We start from the raw sequence: 20,660 nt of genomic DNA, 5'->3' as shown, positions 1-20,660 counted from the left end.
TTCTGTGCATGCATCAAAGAGAGGATACACTGCTCACTACAAGAGTATATGTTTTGCACTCCTCAAGGCTTCATTTTTCATGGGTTACTTCCAGTGCTTAATTTGTAATGAAAGAGGTGCTGGGGCTCAAGCAATTGTTTTACTTTCATAACTCATGTTGCAAACCCGGAGGTGTCAGGGCTGCGAACTGCCAAGCCTAGAGTGCTGGGGCTCAGTCCTGGCAAGCTCTAGCACAAATTAAGCTCTGGTTACTTCATGGGTTTACATTTGTATGGTAACAAATTATTTTATACTCTTGTCCTCTGACACACATGTACAGGTGGTAGTGACATAACGTGTACTGATAGATGCATTGAAGCTCTGACACTAATCGCATGTATTCCCTTTATTGAACTGTACTAGTTATTGCAATCAGATTAAGTCACATTTATAAAGCAGACCATCCAGTTGCACTGAAACCAATTATATTCATTACATAGTTTTAATCACTGTCCGGTGAACTGGCAAATCCAATCAAAGCATTAGTCTTTAATTAAAAAATTCAAAAGAAATATTCCGACAATGGCCAAGCATCACATCACAATGCACAATTACCAAAAATTGCAATTAAAAAGCAGTTAAAAAAATCACACCTAATCTTTAACTATCCATATAATACAAGAAGCAACAAAGGGCAACAGCATCAAAGCAGATTTATCTAACACTATAAATTCAGTCAGAAGCAGAAGCTCTAAAGTACACTAGCTGAAGCAGGACAATAAAAAATACTGAGCATGGAATACTTTTAATCTCTTCCATTAATATTCATTTCCAGCTGCTTATAATAGCAGCGCCTCATGGCCAAATCATTAGAGTTTTACATCTGGGTTGCAAATGACACTTTGATTGGATGTAATGTTCAAATGGTCCTCCCCACTGTGCCTCCGTCAAGTCTTCTGCAGAGAGGTGTCCTGTAGTGCCAGTGGCTCACTGTGCGTGCTGACTCAATGTGTGGTTCTGGAAAGATGAAAAAAGGATACATGCATGAGGGGCAGACTAATAGAAAGCATGCCCAGACCCTCCTACTCACTACCCTTTATGCAGAGTTCTACATAAAAGCTTCTCAATTATTACAAAACAAAATGCAATAAAGAAAAAGTACTCATAAGTAACAGCTGCCAATATGACACATTCACTTTGTACTGATAGATCTGTTAATGCTGGCATGAACTTAGGAAAAAACATTTTTTTTCTACCAGCCAAGTACAGCCTTTAAGATTTTCAATATATATAGAGAAAATGGTAACACGTCACGAGAAGAATCTGCCTTCAGCTATTCACTTAATTGTAACAATTAAAACAAATCTGTATCACTGAGGCATCCCTTCCCATATTTTACTCTTGATTCTCACTAGTCATTGGTAGAAGTACTGGCAGAAAGAGACACCAGATTGTGACACACACTTTGCAATCCAAGGAATACTTCAGCAATAACAGCTGAACCACTAGTTTTGGCAACAAGGTAATTTACACTGCAGAGAACAAGCTTGATATGTCCCCCAGAAGTTCAATCTCTTTACAGAATAGACTATGCTGCACATCTTTGTGAGCAGTCCTCCTTTTTAGAAGAGCTGTAACCACCACCTGCAATCACAAACAGCTCTTTTAGCATAGGATGGAGACATTACAGTCCAGTCATGCCACTTTGTGTAGAAGCCAAATAAATCCAGAAGCAATCTCAAAGCGGTATTTTCAGTGCAGTACATACCCATAAATTTTGCTTGCATACTACAGCCCCAATCCTGCAAACATGCATGAGCGTAACTTTATTTGCATGAGTAATCAATAGGATAATTTGTGCAAATAAAGGTATACTTGTTCATAAGCCTTTGCAGGATTGGGGCCTAAATGTTTTCAAATTTTGCCACAATGCCTACCAGGAAAAATTCACACATTTCACTTCATGCTAGTTTTAATTTACTAATTTCTATCTGCCTAGTAATAGAACCATGTAGGTCTCCCAAAGAAAAAGGAAAAGTTTCTAAACCCCTAGCTTACTTTTGAATTAAATTATTTATGTACAATGTATTTCAAATACATGAAGATATTTTAACTTTTCATAAATCATCTGTTCCTTCTAAATTATCTACTGTTACATCTCAATCAGAAACAAATGGGTCCTCTACTTCATTATGGCAATGGCATCTGTCTAATGAAAACTGTCTTGTGGAAACAGTTAACTAATGAACCTTCCATTCGCAGCCATAGTCTCTCTAGGTAGCAGTGACCCCATTTAAAGCTGGTATTATTTTCTGAACTGTGCACTCCCAATATCTGACCACAAGGTGTCAGAAGTGCTGTTGAGTTTCTAAATCATGTCAAAAGTTATCAGCAATAGATATTGTGGCACGCAGATTCTTACCAAACTCTACACAATGATCAGTCTTTCAACATGACAAAAGATTAAGGAAAAGGAGGAAGTGTTATAGTTTAAACATGCATAAGGTGATACTTTGTGAATTAAACAACCTGATAAAATAGCAAAATAATGACAGCTTGCTTAGCATAACTATAGCCCATAGCATAGCTATTGCATGCCCTGAATATTGCAACAAATTAAGCTAAAATATATGAGATCCATAACCAAAACTACTGTGTAGAGAAATGGAAAGCTTACTAATGTACTATGAATCACATCTGTGGAATGTAAAAAGAAACTATATTTTTTGCTTTTAAGTGATTTAACATAACCAAGCATAAAATCTGACAGTTTGTGACTTTTTTTAAATATGGAGATATTACCAACCATACAGAAGAACAACCTTTGCAGTGCTGCATGTTATTCACAAAGGGAACAGCAAGTAACAAAGTTATGTAATAGGACAAATGTAGCTGTATAGGGTAACAGCAACACCAATAAATGAGCTTGCATATTAAGACAATTGAAATGATTTTATTTTATAAAGTTGAAGAATACACAGATATCCCCATGTTCAAACATGTTGCTGAGCATTTTAACCATGGCTATTTCTAGTGCACTTCATTGTAATTCTATTTTTAGGTCACCCTCAATACCAATAAAAAAATGCAAAAAAGGTTTACCATCCACAAATCGAAGCAAGGACTATTCATGGTAGACAAATCCATACTTATTTAGGCAGTGTCATTTAAAAGATAATGCACAATCAGCACTAGATGTAGGGCGCACAGACTACAAACAGGGAAACATGATTTCAAATCTGTGTGGCTGCTGCACTGATTACACCAGGCAGGTCAATAAAGGAATGGTATGTGACTCTAAATCTGATAATGAAGCATTCATTGTGAACCCTCCCTCTTCAAACATGGGTTAATGATATGTTCTGCCACAGATCTAATATAAAAAATAGAGTGTTTTGGTGAGCAGAGTCTATACAAAGATGCAAACAGATTATACCGCAAACCAGCAGCTGTACGGAGCCAAAGTCATCTGCTTTCAAATAAAGACTCCTATACTGAACATAACACACAAGCTATCAGTCGAATGGATCAGATATACATTTTCCAAATGCAAATCTTGATTTCCTGGGGAAAGCGCTGTTCCCCATTTCTCCTCACATGTATTACAGGCAATTAACATGCTGACTAATCCCAGCACCAAACAGTTAACATATAAGGCCAAATTTGTAAAGAGCCTCAAAAATGCCCTTACAATATGTATGGGTACAGCTGTCTGTGTATACTAAATCCTTCCTCCGTCTATGAGAAAACTGAATCTACATAAGCGAAATGGATAAAACTTGCATGCACAAGTGCCTGAGAGTACTTGACTGTGGGGTTTCTGTACATGCTAATAGCTAACCCTACAAATACCACAGATGCATATTTGGAAGGCGTATGAAAATGTGCTCATCTTCTGTATTTCCAATATACATTTTTACTTGTTAAAATATGTTTCAGACCATAAAAGTGAGCCATTCAGTTAAAGCATTACGTCCTCCAACCCGCACTACCACTCACCAGTAACATTACATTTCTTTTTTTCCTGCCTAGTCCTGAGGTGAGTGTTTGTGGCTTATTGCCTCTGCATTTTGGTGATGCTAAAAACTGGCTACGTTCAGTCCTTGTATTTTATAACTTTGTTCCCCAACATGAACATTTTTAATCCAATCATCACATGTTTTTGAGCTCAAATCTTTTGATGGTAGTCATTTTGCATGCCCACAGCTGGCAACAGACCAAGTGTACCAAGATGACCAGATTTTCAGACCAAAGCAATTTAAACCTTATCAGTACCAACTTCAAAATCTATTTCAGACCTTTGGGGAAAATGTGCTAACCATATTATAAATGAAAAAAAGGACAAGAGGTAGAGAAATAAAGCACAGGCAGTAAGAAAAGCCATTAGCACGTCTTAAATTAGCTAGTAGAGATCCCTTTTCATTGCATCCCTTTGTACTAAAACTGAACTATTACACCAGGTAGGCAGAAGTGTAAATTTGAAGCCAGCGAACACTGTATATTTCCCAATATATCAATATTACTGCTATACTTCTGCTAAGTAACAGTTTGTTGACCAGCTGTGAAAATTCTCATTTCCTACCAATGGAGAGGTGGATTAGAACTGCAGTGGGAATCAGGATTGCTTCAAAGGGTTTTTCCAACACAGCAAGTTACACTTTACCAAAAACAATATAAAACAAACCATAACCTCCCGCCCCAACTTTAAAGGTGACCTGCAAAAGAATACTGAAGCAGTCACAGACAATTGTGCTAAATCTTCCGCATCTTCCAAGCATACCCTTTGCGCATGTGTAGGTTTGTGCATTTGGTGGTTAGGGCATAATGTATAAACTAACCATTAAAAGAAAAGGAGTACTTGTGACACCTTAGAGATTAACAAATTTATTTGAGCATAAGCTTTCGTGAGCTACAGCTCACTTGCTCATGAAAGTTTATGCTCAAATAAATTTGTTAGTCTCTAAGGTGCCACAAGTCCTTCTTTTCTTTTTGTGGATACAGACTAACACGGCTGCTACTCTGAAACCTAACCATTAAAAGCTATTCTTTACATCTCCCATTAAGTCCTTTGGCCAGGACATGGTGCACTACCGAGACCTCAGAATACATCATTCTGAGACATCACGGCAAGTGGAAAACTGCAGCAGCACTAAGATAGCCTATCAAGATAAGATAAGTCACTGCCTTAGTATATGAGAAGGTTGGGTGATTTAACTGACGCCAATTCTGAAAGCCACGTCCGATAAAACTGGGCATCGTCCCTGGGCCCCAAGAGTTCCTGAATGCTTATGTGGTGTTTTCTACTCGCTGTGGCATCCCCAATCATTCTGGAACTGGGTGACCAGTTTTGTGGACAATAAAAAGATTTACTGTAAGGATTAACTGGCATATATGCATATAGTGATTGCTCCCCACAGCATAGTTAGTTGGGGACATCAGTGCTTGCATTGGTGGTTGGTTCAAGTTAACTTTGCAGCACACCTTGAATGAGCATGTCTGTTATCATATGTGTACAAAGTGCATTATAATCAAAGCACTCGCACAGCAACCTCTATTTTCAGAGCACTTTATCAACAAGAAAGGAAACAGCATCGAAAGAGGATAACTTAGAGCAGTAGAAAGAAGCTCTTACAAGCTGTATAAGGATTGGGAGAACCACCTCAAAAAAAGCAGCTTACGGTGGAGCAGAGCTACAAGGCTGGCACACAGACTGGGAGTCTCCCACACTGCAACCAAATTCCCTGCCAATAAGTCACAGGTGTACTTCACAGGAGCAGGTGAAAAAAATAAAATGCAACTGCAAGGGGTGTGATGATGGTTTGAGGCCATAATACATCCAGTCTATGGTGGCATTGTGCATCTGTTATGTATTTAGGTATTTCGTACAAGCTGTTATAGATATCTATACATTTGAGCATATACACCTAAAAGACTTCTGACAAACAGAAGCATATACACTTCTGACAAACAGTTGTACAGGGGTGAAGAGATGGCACAAGACTGGAAATATGTGCCCTTCTTGAGTGAAATTCATAAGCCTCGTAGCCGTTTCATACACAGCCTGGGACTCTGATTAAAGGTTATAAAGTCTCTCACTCTAACTCCCATTAAGATGAACAGCAACCTCTCCTCAAATCATTTCAACAGGAACTATGCAGATTACAGATTTGTTTAACAAACATCAACATGAAACTCTATAGGTGTTTAGCCCAAAGGATACCCATGAATGTGAGCATGCCTAGGTATTTCTGAATATAAGTGGATAGCAAGTATTTTACTGCCCACACATCTCTTTAATTCAACCTGATGAACACATTATCATCTGGCCAGACAGCACACCAGGTTGCACAGAGTCAGGGTAAATGGAAGTCACTGTAGTTACAGGCAACAACACAAACTGGAAGTGTTTACTCTACTGATGCTGCAAGAACACTGATGCTGCATGATCTTGTGACATCTAGGAAGATAATGCCTATAAATTATTGTATTTCTCCCAACCACAGAGTCCTCCAGTTCTCTGTAAGAGCCTCATGGATTCTTCCCCTGCCATTTTCTTCTCTCTCCTCCAATGCTTGAGGCCTCATGCTACCATCCTGGTAGCCAAGAAGGACTGCATAGGACACCTTTCAGAGTCAACCACCACCCATCATAGAGCAGGATACTAGCAGAGCAATATGAAGACCTCCTTACTCTCCACATTCCCTCATCTACCCTTTATGGCATTACAGGGGTCGGAGAATACCTAGAAAAGAATCAGTTATTGAACAGCATTCAGTTCTGCTGGTGAGAGTCACATGCACAAAAACCCTCACCTTCCAGTTCAGTCAACAGTAAATCATGCTCCTCAATGCAAACGCATACAAGTTCCCACTTGGAAACTTTAAAAAAAAAAAAACGTCCTAACAAAAGCAAGCCAGGATGTCTAAATATCTAGGAAGCACCATCTGCAATGTCTTTTTTTTTAAATCACAACCTTTGTTGTACTGTCTGAACCCCAAATGATCCAAAACTCTCAGAAAATGTCATTTTTCTTTATGTATTTGTATTTTATACATTATGGGTTTTTTTCAATTAACAATCCATCAATAAAGATCAAAATCTTTGTGCCTTTACTTTATAAAGAGATTAGTTTAGACAGTGGACACAAGAAGACCCTTGCCTCAACCATTGGAGATTATCGCTCCCTGTGGAAAAACAATGAGCCTTAAATTGAACTAACCCTAAACTTGAGAGGCATTCAGGGATGTCATACCAACAAGAGAGAGCACAGAGGAAAATCAGAAAACCACTCAGAAGAGAAAAATCTGATCACAGAATGAATAGCTTTATTTTATTTTTTTGGTTGCTGTTCTCCCTGTGCTATAATACTCGAAAGAAAAATCACCTTTGCACCCCCTTGCAGTTTGTATGTGCTTATTTTTAGAACTGTTTGACAATTATCCAAGGGTCTAAGACTAACAGATGGCCTGTCTTAAAGCCTCATATGTTCACTAGTTTGCACTTCTGACAAACAGTAAATGTACTCAAGAGTGTGCCATAAACAGAGCTGAATGAATACTCAGAACATAATTTAGTTAATACACTTCATTAAAACTGATAGTGGTAACCAATGTTTCCTGTAGAACCAGGTATTAATTCCCCTTCCAGTTTTTTCAGGTAACTCTTATTCAGTGACACATATGTGTTTAGATCTTTGTTTTTCAGAAAATACAGTGTTATTTCTTTCCTTTCCCCTGATGTTTCCCGCCTATATAAAATGCTTCTAACAAATGAACTCCAAGTCATCATGGCACTCAATAAAAAAATTGTCAGGCAAGACAGGTTCACATGTTCCCATTTCATTTGAAGAATTCCTTGAAATTGTGGTAGAGGCAAACGAAAGGTGGAATATCCTTTGTGAAAGGAAAAGTCTGCCTATTTTACTGCTTCCTTCATATCTCAGAAATCTGATAACTTGCCATACGTCAGTCAGTCGCAGTGTTAACACGCTTTTGGATTGCACTTGAGTGAATGCAATTAGAAGCCCCTCCTTTACAAATTATTGAACTCAAGAAAATAGGTTTGGAGGATCTTCACCAGTTAAAAAGCAAAGTTGAATATTTCAAATGAGAAATAAGAATTAAAGGGGTTTTTTTTGCTAGGTTTATGCACCCTCAGGGCCAAATTCATCTCTCAGTTGTACCAGCAGAAAATTGAACTACTTCTGGTTTACATCCAGGTGAATCTGGCCCTCAATCTGAATTATCATCTACATCTCTGTGCATACTAGGTAACCAGAACAGAGCAGCTTGATTCTGCTCTTACTTACACCAGTGTAAGCCTACAATAGGTCCGCTGAGTGTATGAGTGGCATAAATGAGATCAGAATCAGGCTCATGGACTGTAGTCAATGGAAGGATTCAGAACTCATAAAATATTAACAGAAGACAAAAGCCTTATTCTATACACGTGAGTCTGCCATCTACGTTTGATAACATTACCTCCTATGATGGTTTTAATCTTTATTGAAATGTATCAGCACATAACAGTGGTTTCTTAAAAAATCCTAAAAGAAAACAGGAAAAAGTAACTATTCATAATGTTTATTTTGTACCTGAATGGCCGGTGTGCATTTGTCTCAGTATCTGGTGGTGTTTCACCTCTCTACCTATCCTGCTTTACCTCTATATTCACCTTGTTTTCATTTTGCTGTAACAATGTTCTTGCATTTTGATGACATTTTCCATTTTATTCTCAGTACCACATTATTACTTTCTCTGTGGTGTTTGCTGTAACTGGTGGAAAATATCATTTTATTCACAATTACCTTAAGTGATTTATGAATTTCAAAAACTTCCAATCCAGATTGTTTGTAAATAATCAGACTTTGACACCTCACCCATCACATTTTCAACGTTCCATTTAGGCTGCCAACATAGTGGCATCCCTTCTTTCTAAAGTTTTCATCCATCAGTTTTCTTCTATGGAAGCTCAGAAAAAAGCAGGGCAAAATAATCAAAAATTAACTCCTCCAAATACTTGTTTGAACCTAGCTCAGTCTCACATATTCCATTAAATATTTCACCAAAAAGTCTATGTGCTCGGTAGAAAAACCCTGGATAAAATTCTGTTGTGAAAAAGTAAACTGAAGCCCATGGGAAAATTTCTTTACCAGAGCACTTTGGAAATAAAGACCACTTGAGAATACACTATGAAGAGATAACCAGAGCCTTCTGTTAGAGAGACTAGCCGTAAACACTATGATTTACTCAAGCACCCAATGAAACAAGGAAGCTAATAATACTTGTCTCAGGGGACGGCGTGCCCCTGAGAATTTTACTCACAAATGCAAATTTGCCAATGACTCTGTGATTTGCGGTCTATAGTTTGCCATGCAGATCAAAAAGAGCTGTAGGAAGAACCTTACATTTCTTACATGTAAAGGGAGGTGTACACATTTAATTACTATTGTCAGAAGCACATGAAAATGGACTATTTTTAGAACTCCTGCACTTACTCTCCCCTCCCCATCATTTCCATCTGACTGAGTACTGGAGTTTTTGTTTATCCAAAGTGTAGAAAAGGGACTACAGAATCCCAGCACACTGTTCTGTGAACAAGAGTTGGCTCTGTAACCTCAACTTGGACAGTCCAGAATTTTCTAGGGGAGTTGATGTCTCCTATTCACCAATGTCTGAAGTCCTCAGGAATACTTACGCGTACAAAGAGCTGGTTTCTGATCTTAGCTATGTGGGCAAGCACCACTGCGCACATTGTAATCATCAGCTCCTACGCCTGCACAGACAGTAGTTCATCTACTAAACATGCAGCCATACGTGCCTGGTTTGCTTGTTTGTTGCTGAGACAGGAAACCAGCCTCCAAAATTGTATTCATGAACCCAACATCTTAATTCAAAACTTTTCTAATATATTAAGGCCATGCACTCATCTTAAAAGTGTCACAGACACAGACAGACACAACACCTCTCACTGCACTATGCCAAAGACTTCAGTGGCAGTTCCAATGCTGATCTTTTTATCCGTTCACAGGTCCAACTCTGCATCGCAGTATTTCAAAATCATTTGTGAGGAGGGAACTATTTTCCTATAATCCTTGTTAGCTATTGTTTGCCAAAATATGTCACTGTGGATCATAGCTTTGTTGATTTATTTGAAACCTATCTGAAGCACATCTTGTTAATGTCTCTGTGATCTAAGGCAAATTACATTGCTGAAGCCAGTTAATTGTTCATTTCTTTGAGGGCTGGCATCATCAATACAGTACTCTTTGTGGCAGATCTTTTCACACATGCAGTAATTCTGTAAATTGGTCTATAATCTCAGATTTAGCTGAGACCAGTGCTCGTATATTCCTTTTATTCTAAAAAGACTTACAGCCATAGGCATAGTTTGACTTCTGTATGGGACGGGGGGGAGGGGGGGAGCTCCAGTCAGACCAATGGGCCGCATGTCGGGGGCAGCAAATTCTGCGCCTCTCCGAGGCTTGCAGTTTGAGGGATAATGCCACTCGACCCTCCCCACACTATGCCCACACTTATAGCAGGGGGAAAACATTATACATAGAACCTTTTAAACTCATCAGTTGAAATGCACAGACAAATAGACAAATGCACAGCTGTGCTGAAGGTACATTTCTATGGGAATAAAAACCAGCAAATGCCAGGAAATGCAGCATTGAACCTAAAACGGTACTCTTAACCTGTTCAGTTGTTCCTTGGTATCATAGGAGTGGCTGAACAGCAACTGATTTTACTGTAGCTCATTTGCTGCAAATCTTAGGTACAGTTTAGCTGAAGATGAGGATAAGGAACAGAGTTTTAGCCTCAACTGTGAATTTTAACACATTTATTTTATTTGGTCACAAACAATGTTAAAGAGACAAATTCTACAGTTTTCACTCAGGCAATATCCTCACTGATGTCAATGGGAATTTAGTCTGAATAAGAACTTCAGAATTTGACCCACTGGGACAAATTCAGCACTTGAACAAACAGGTGCAAGAGCACTGACTTCAAAAGAGTTATGTCCACTTACACTGAGGCTATAAAACATCACAGTTCCTTCATCTGCAACTTTTTTAAAAGCAGCAATTAAATTAAATCTCCATCTAATGGAATATTGATATGACAGACTGCATTGACTTGGATCATGGATTCATTTTTCTTGAAGGCAGATAAACATGAATCTATATAATTTGGTATGCATGTATTGTTATATTTGATGTGATGCATCATCTTGGATATATTGGCTCTTTTATTACAATTAAGCACAATTGCAGGTTTCTAATTTAGAAGGTCTCACGTAAACTTCCCCTAATAGAAAAGTCTGTATGCTACCAAATAACAAGGCCTCAGTCCATAAAGTACTTTACATGCCTCCTCTCCACTAGTGTATGTGCAGGATGGATATAGAAACCTACAAGCATAATTGTGATCAGCATTCTGTTTGCCTAATTCAGACAAATGAACTCAAAGGGGCTACTTGTGTGAATAAGGCAAGCAGGACTTGTTCACGTGTGTTTAATAATGGGGCCAAAATATTTCTGAGACAAGATGTCCCCACCAAGACACCACAAGACAAAACAGTGATGAGATATCGTCTTGATGGAATGTGTGACAAGATGGCACAAAAGCTATGTACAATTGTATCCTTGAAAAGGTCCATTTTTCCAACTAACACTGTCAAGTTACCATGTTACTCTTTTCAGAGTAGCAGCCGTGTTAGTCTGTATTCGCAAAAAGAAAAGGAGTACGGGTGGCACCTTAGAGACTAACAAATTTATTAGAGCATAAGCTTTCGTGAGCTACAGCTCACTTCATCGGATGCATTTGGTGGAAAAAACAGAGGAGAGATTTATATACACACACACAGAGAACATGAAACAATGGGTTTATCATACATACTGTAAGGAGAGTGATCACTTAAGATAAGCCATCACCAGCAGCAGGGGGGGGAAAGGAGGAAAACCTTTCATGGTGACAAGCAAGGTAGGCTAATTCCAGCAGTTAACAAGAATATCAGAGGAACAGTGGGGGGTGGGGTGGGAGGGAGAAATACCAGGGGGAAATAGTTTTACTTTGTGTAATGACTCATCCATTCCCAGTCTCTATTCAAGCCTAAGTTAATGGTATCCAGTTTGCAAATTAATTCCAATTCAGCAGTCTCTCGTTGGAGTCTGTTTTTGAAGCTTTTTTGTTGAAGTATAGCCACTCTAAGATCTGTGATCGAGTGACCAGAGAGATTGAAGTGTTCTCCAACTGGTTTTTGAATGTTATAATTCTTGACGTCTGATTTATGTCCATTCATTCTTTTACGTAGAGACTGTCCAGTTTGGCCAATGTACATGGCAGAGGGGCATTGCTGGCACATGATGGCATATATCACATTGGTAGATGCGCAGGTGAAGGAGCCTCTGATAGTGTGGCTGATGTGATTAGGCCCTACGATGGTATCCCCTGAATAGATATGTGGACAGAGTTGGCAACGGGCTTTGTTGCAAGGATAGGTTCCTGGGTTAGTGGTTCTGTTGTGTGGTGTGTGGTTGCTGGTGAGTATTTGCTTCAAATTGGGGGGCTGTCTGTAAGCAAGGACTGGTCTGTCTCCCAAGATCTGTGAGAGTGATGGCTCGTCCTTCAGGATAGGTTGTAGATCCTTGATGATGCATTGGAGAGGTTTTAGTTGGGGGCTGAAGGTGATGGCTAGTGGCGTTCTGTTGTTTTCTTTGTTGGGCCTGTCCTGTAGTAGGTGACTTCTGGGTACTCTTCTGGCTCTGTCAATCTGTTTCTTCACTTCAGCAGGTGGGTATTGTAGTTGTAGGAATGCATGATAGAGATCTTGTAGGTGTTTGTCTCTGTCTGAGGGGTTGGAGCAAATGCGGTTATATCGTAGCGCTTGGCTGTAGACAATGGATCTCTCCTCTGTTTTTTCCACCAAATGCATCCAATGAAGTGAGCTGTAGCTCACGAAAGCTTATGCTCTAATAAATTTGTTAGTCTCTAAGGTGCCACCCGTACTCCTTTTCTTTTTGCGAATACAGACTAACACGGCTGCTACTCTGAAACCTGTGATTATGCAAGGCACTGAATTTAGCCGTATAGAGTGGAAATCTGTCAACTTCATGAAAAAACTCGCACAGATACAGACAGACATCATCTTCCTCTCCAAATGCAAACAGATGGACATCATACCGAAAGGACTGAAGGTAAAAAATCCATTACAATCTACATACCACACAGACTATGCTGACAGCTTGTGCCACACACTCTCAAAGAAACTGCGGAACCACCTGATCAACATCCTCTACAGCAAACAGGGAAAGATTAAGAATGAGCTCTCAAAACTGGATACTCTCATAAAGAACCAACCTTCCACACAAACTTCCTCGTGGCTGGACTTTACAAAAACTAGACAAGCCATTTACAAAACACACTTTGCTTCTCTACAAAAGAAAAAGGACACTAAGCTATCTAAACTACTATATGCCACAAGGGGCCACAACAATGGTTCCCGTAACCCACCCAGCAATATTGTTAATCTATCCAACTATACTCTTAGCCCAGCAGAAGAATCTGTCCTATCTCGGGGCCTCTCCTTTTGCCCCTCCACCCCCACGAACATGACACAGTTCTGTGGTGACCTAGAATCCTATTTTCGACGTCTCAGACTCAAGGAATATTTCCAACACACCTCTGACCAACATATTAACCCACAGAGACCTTCCTGCCAACACTACAAAAAGAAGGATTCTGGGTGGACTCCTCCTGAAGGTCGAAACAGCAGCCTGGATTTCTACATAGACTGCTTCCGCCGACGTCCACGAGCTGAAATTGTGGAAAAGCAGCATCGCTTACCCCATAACCTCAGCCATGCAGAACACAGTGCCATCCACAGCCTCAGAAACAACTCTGACATCATAATCAAAAAGGCTGACAAAGGAGGTGCTGTCGTCATCATGAATAGGTCGGAGTATGAACAAGAGGCTACTAGGCAGCTCTCCAACACCACTTTCTACAAGCCATTACCCTCTGATCCCACTGAGAGTTACCAAAAGAAAGTACAGCATTTGCTCAAGAAACTCCCTGAAAAAGCACAAGAACAAATCCGCACAGACACACCCCTGGAGCCCCGACCTGGGGTATTCTATCTGCTACCCAAGATCCATAAACCTGGAAATCCTGGACGCCCCATCATCTCAGGCATTGGCACCCTGACAGCAGGATTGTCTGGCTATGTAGACTCCCTCCTCAGGCCCTTCATTACCAGCACTCCCAGCTATCTTCGAGACACCACCGATTTCCTGAGGAAACTACAGTCCATTGGTGATCTTCCTAAAAACACCATCCTAGCCACTATGGATGTAGAAGCCCTCTACACCAACATTCCACACAAAGATGGACTACGAGCCGTCAGGAACAGTATCCCCGATACTGTCACGGCTAACCTGGTGGCTGAACTTTGTGACTTTGTCCTGACCCATAACTATTTCACATTTGGTGACAATGTATACCTTCAAATCAGCGGCACTGCGATGGGTACCCGCATGGCCCCACAGTATGCCAACATTTTTATGGCTGACTTAGAACAACGCTTCCTCAGCTCTCGTCCCCTAATGCCCCTACTCTACTTGCGCTACATTGATGACATCTTCATCATCTGGACCCATGGAAAAGAAGCTCTTGAGGAATTCCACCATGATTTCAACAGTTTCCATCCCACCATCAACCTCAGCCTGGACCAGTCCACACAAGAGATCCACTTCCTGGACACTACGGTGCTAATAAGCGATGGTCACATAACCACCACCCTATATCGGAAACCTACTGACCGCTATTCCTACCTACATGCCTCTAGCTTTCATCCAGATCATACCACTCGATCCATTGTCTACAGCCAAGCGCTACGATATAACCGCATTTGCTCCAACCCCTCAGACAGAGACAAACACCTACAAGATCTCTATCATGCATTCCTACAACTACAATACCCACCTGCTGAAGTGAAGAAACAGATTGACAGAGCCAGAAGAGTACCCAGAAGTCACCTACTACAGGACAGGCCCAACAAAGAAAACAACAGAACTCCACTAGCCATCACCTTCAGCCCCCAACTAAAACCTCTCCAACGCATCATCAAGGATCTACAACCTATCCTGAAGGACGAGCCATCACTCTCACAGATCTTGGGAGACAGACCAGTCCTTGCTTACAGACAGCCCCCCAATCTGAAGCAAATACTCACCAGCAACCACACACCACACAACAGAACCACTAACCCAGGAACCTATCCTTGCAACAAAGCCCGTTGCCAACTCTGTCCACATATCTATTCAGGGGATACCATCGTAGGGCCTAATCACATCAGCCACACTATCAGAGGCTCCTTCACCTGCGCATCTACCAATGTGATATATGCCATCATGTGCCAGCAATGCCCCTCTGCCATGTACATTGGCCAAACTGGACAGTCTCTATGTAAAAGAATGAATGGACATAAATCAGACGTCAAGAATTATAACATTCAAAAACCAGTTGGAGAACACTTCAATCTCTCTGGTCACTCGATCACAGATCTTAGAGTGGCTATACTTCAACAAAAAAGCTTCAAAAACAGACTCCAACGAGAGACTGCTGAATTGGAATTAATTTGCAAACTGGATACCATTAACTTAGGCTTGAATAGAGACTGGGAATGGATGAGTCATTACACAAAGTAAAACTATTTCCCCCTGGTATTTCTCCCTCCCACCCCACCCCCCACTGTTCCTCTGATATTCTTGTTAACTGCTGGAATTAGCCTACCTTGCTTGTCACCATGAAAGGTTTTCCTCCTTTCCCCCCCTGCTGCTGGTGATGGCTTATCTTAAGTGATCACTCTCCTTACAGTATGTATGATAAACCCATTGTTTCATGTTCTCTGTGTGTGTGTATATAAATCTCTCCTCTGTTTTTTCCACCAAATGCATCCGATGAAGTGAGCTGTAGCTCACGAAAGCTTATGCTCTAATAAATTTGTTAGTCTCTAAGGTGCCACCCGTACTCCTTTTCTTCATGTTACTCTTGTTACTCTTCGGAAAAGCTGATTTCTTCATGATAGCCGCTTTATTTTAAAAACCAATCACTACTAACACAATAAGCTCTAAACAGGTGTGAGGAACAAGAGAGTATATATATATATATATATATATATATATATATATATATATATATAATTTGCATTTATATCCAAATTCCAGTTGTGTATTCTCTATCTAAAACGATCCATGTCCTGTGGAGATCTTACAACAATTCTGTGTTGGTTAAGTATATGTCATATAGAATATTGCTAAGCATTCCATTAATTTTAAAACTTGCAAAGACAGAGCAAGTTGTTACCTATCAGTCCATTAGAGTTTATCGTATAAATCCGGGTCATTGCACATATGCACCAAGCCTGTATACTAAGCATTCCCAGGCCATTTTTGTTTAAGGAAACCAGACAATGCAGAGTAAGCACAATCTTCAAGCAAACTATGTTTCCTGCACTATTTCTGCTTTTCTATTCCCTCACTCCGCCCACCAGATCCAAGCATCACACAGAACTATTTCTTCCCCAAATGTATTTTGTGACAACAAAGAAACAGTATTTTATAAGCATATTTTGCAAACACTTTCAAACTATTTAAAGTTACTTTCAAAAAAGTGTATTGCTCTGGGATGGCTCCAGTTTTAATCTGATGATACAGTATGTCTATGGGTATATTAAAACTGTCCGAAAATAGATGGTTAAAATGGAAAGACTGACAGAGCTTTGGTGGCAAAAACATCAATGTTGAAACAACTCCACTGGCTAAATACAAACCCAGAGGTAAAAAAGCAAGTTACCGAGCAACTTTTTAACTGCTCCACCTCCTTTTGTTCTCTGTGACCCTAACTATCAGATTACCCTTCTTCCTGACCTCCCACCATGCCTGCTTCACACAGCTCACCATGGAGGCCTATACTACAGCTACCATCCTTCCAAACAATGAGAACTGGCTAGGATCTTCTTTGAAGGCAGTCTGTACTCTTTAAATCAGATGGCGAGGCTGCTGCTGAGCAATGTGACACAAGGCAAGGCACTCCTTTTTTGTCTTCTCGGCCCAGCATCCAGGGATGAATATGTTATTTCCATAGCAGTCTCATGTCATGAAAGCTTGGGGAGCCAGAGCCTGGCGTTCAAACCCAAGTCTTTGCTAGCCAGTGCAGAGATACCCCCAAAGCCTTTTAGTTTTTAAATGCAACTATTTTTATAATACTTTCTAATTGTAAAGGTATCTTAAATCCCCATGACCATCACAGCATTAGGAAATATCAGGATGACTGAGATCAATCCAGGATTTTCTGTGTCAAGTTTAGGCCTCAAAGCTAAAACACACATATTATTTTCAAAGTGTGTTGGGATAAAGAAGATGGTTGCCATAAACTTATTATCTGATGGGGAAAAATAATATAGAGGACAAAACAAACAGTGTTTTCCCTCCCTCCAGCTGTTTTTAAATCAAATCATTTAATTTCTCCAGGATATAAATTTCAGATTTAAATAAAATCCCAAACCCTAACGATACCACATAGTAGAGTCTACAGTAGCATAATAGCACTTTTAATTTTGGGAGGTGGAGGTTTAATGTGTTGTAGTGTTAACTATTAACCTTAAATTCTATTGGAAGAAATAAAACCAAATTACGGGGCAGTTGATAATAGATGCAAATATCTAGGTATGTGTGTATCAGTTTCATACACAGAGTTAAAAATACCTGGCCCCGAAAAGTTTTTTCTCAGTCCACCGGGATTTAGCTATGTTGAGATTGAGATGTTTATTTTTTCCTGCAGCAGTGTTAGGAATTTCTTCTAGAATATTTTGCCATCTTGCTTTTAAGTCAGCAACATATCTGTATATTTGAACACCAAGAACCTTATTATACATCGGAAAGCCCTGCAATTATGAACACAACCAATATTTCCCTCATCTCTCCCAAAAAGAACAAAACAAAAACAAACCCAAACCAGAAGTTCAAATACTGCTGGTCTGAATGCTACTGTAAAAAATCCAGAGGATACATTCATATTAACTATTTCAAACATATCTATTTGCATACAGACTGACTATTGACTGATACTGATGAATCCACTAAAATGTAATTCCAAGTCGACCAGCATCTGTCCTATTCTAGAAATAAAGCTAATGCTTTTCAATACCTGTGAGACTTTTGAATGTCTATTTCCAGTGATGTAAGGTTTGGTTTTGGTTCACTTGGCAAAAATAAATAAATAAGTAAAATAAAAATAAAAATAGCAAGTGCCTTTTCTTTTAAAAAGGTCAAATTGAGCTTTTTAAAGAACAAGTAACATTTTAGTAAGTCAGACAGGACAAAAGCCAATCAGATAAATGGCCTGTGTAATGATTTTAGAATGAAGGATGCCTCGGGTTTCCTGAAAGGGCTATAGTATAGGTCTTGGCACAAATAATCTGATATGTTCAAGCTTACATCTCTTTTACTGAAGACAAGAAATTCACTAAAATAGATAAATAATGAATGTGGCCAGGGATCTCTGCTGGTACTACGGCTGGTTCTGCAAGATGCTGGAACAGAAACACAGAATGCTCCATGTTTTTGTTATTAATGAATCCTTGTTCTCCTACAATAAACACAGCATATTTGATCTGAAATGTCTTCTGCAGCACATACAATATAAGTTTCAGCTCTCCAAAAGTGCCAGCAAATTGCAGAAAGATAAGTTACAAAGACGTACCTAATTTGCTGTGATGAATTGTGTGCATGCTTCAGTGATCAAAACTGCAGCTGAGACCTATTATATGTAATGATCTAGACGTTTCTTGTGAAAACACTCAGGCATATATTGTTATGTCTGGACAAGCAACCTAGTTTTGCTCTAGCAGCAAGCAAATGAAGGGACTGCTCTTTCAAAAGCATGCTACATACCAGTTTCCATGAGCTATTTAACCAGAGAGGTGGAACAAGCTCCAGTAGTTCCTTAAATTATGCGTATGTTCTGCCCCTTCAAATGTACAACTCCATGATCCTTTAAAAATCTCAAATAATTTTTTAAGACTATAACGACACCTACAGGAGGAACCAGAACTAATCAACTATTAGACCACAAGCTATTTGTTACAGTAGCCAGGAAAGCAACAGAAAATCACTGCAGCGGCTTTGTTAGATATCCCCTCTCCTTTCCCCCACTGGATGGACAGAGGTGTAGACACAGGAGGAGAATTTGTAGAAATTTGGAGAAAAAACAGCAGCTCAGTTTTATTAGAAATCATCTAATTGCAGGTCTGAAGAATTTGCTACTTGAAATATAGTCTAGGACTAAAGTAGGGCTCTGACAAAACACCTCCATGCTGGGAAAGGGGAGGAGGTGCACTGCCTGAGTATCAGTACCAGAAAGTATTATGGATCTGTAAGCCATACTACTCCTGAGTACTGGAGGGAGAGCACAGGGTACCAGGACCTGCTTCTCCTTTAAATGGACTAGTCAGTGCTTCTTCACAGTTTTATCAAGCTAGTCCCCTCACCAGCAGCAGGTGCCAGCTGTCATCCCCACAGTCTCACCGGCACCTATCACCCACAGTTCCGCTATGGGTAATGGGTGTCTCCTGTGTGAATGTGCAATCGACGAAGCAGGAAAAGGGGTTCCATGTAGAGGCAGGTATTATTTGACCCATAGAGCAAGATGATGACCTTATGATTAACATACAGGCCTGGAAGTTAAAGGATCTGGGTCTATGTCTACTCTGCCAAAAAAATTCCTCAGTGGGTTTGAGAAAGATACTTAACTGCCACCCTGATTTGTAAAATGGGGATAACATTGACCTAGGGAAGGTGCTGAGAAATTTAATTCATTAGTGTTTGTAAAACACTCTCAGATCTGCAGATAGAAGGTGCTGCAGAACTATACGGTCATTTTTTGTATAGATCAGAGATTTTCAAACTGCGGGGCGTGCTTCCCCCCACCCCTCAGGGGGATCCAGAGGAATGTTCAGGGAGGCAAGCACAATGCCAAGCAAGGCTTTGGACAGCCCTCCATGGCGGGGTGGGAGCACCAGCTCCACCTCCTGACTCACCTCAGTGGGTCACCCAGCCTGTGGGTCAGTGTCAACATCTGCTGCGGCTGCGCCACTTTCCGCTCCCAGCATCCTCCACGCCCAGAGACTGTTGCATGGGTCTTGCCACACCCTGAAGACCCGAGAGCAGCAGGGAAGGTATTGTGTCTATTTTTGTCTAGGTTGGGAGGGCACAACCAAAAACCGTAACTCAAAGGGGGGGGATCAGCTTACAAAGTCTGAAAACCGCTGGTATTGATGATGATGACTGATAATATTTGTCCCTACAGAGTCAAGAGCTAATTCTTACTCCCCAGTCAGTCTGATTTCCAATGCTATCATTCGTTGTTGAACAAAGTGGAATGAAACACAGGCTTGTGAAACTGTCTCTAGGAGCATGGCTTTTAAAGTACCATTTCATTCCTCTGCTGAGCTGCTATATTCTGTCACACTTGTAATTTGTGATAATGTGGTAAAGAGTGAAGAAAAGGTGTTGGTTAATTGTTGACATAACAAAATTAATTTTCCATCCATAAACTTTTTCTCCTCTCTCCTGTGAGCTCTGAAGCAATGTTACTGACTGGCACCACTGAAATGCC

General features: G+C 40.2%; 1 protein-coding gene across 10 annotated transcripts in view; it reads right to left on the bottom strand.

The window, feature by feature from the left end:
- Window positions 1–373: 373 nt before the first annotated feature.
- The window catches only part of ZNF423 (zinc finger protein 423), a 324,001-nt gene continuing 303,714 nt past the window's right edge, over window positions 374–20,660 (bottom strand). For all 10 annotated transcript variants that reach the window (XM_038368894.2, XM_038368895.2, XM_038368893.2 and 7 more), the window contains one exon: window positions 374–996. In XM_038368894.2, the coding sequence (XP_038224822.1) occupies window positions 967–996 (30 nt within the window). In that variant the 3' untranslated portion in view covers window positions 374–966. The remainder of the gene's footprint in view (window positions 997–20,660) is intronic.

The sequence above is a fragment of the Dermochelys coriacea genome, chromosome 12 (assembly GCF_009764565.3).
Source record: "Dermochelys coriacea isolate rDerCor1 chromosome 12, rDerCor1.pri.v4, whole genome shotgun sequence".
NCBI lineage: Eukaryota > Metazoa > Chordata > Testudines > Dermochelyidae > Dermochelys > Dermochelys coriacea.
This window is presented reverse-complemented; position numbering and strand designations above follow the sequence as displayed.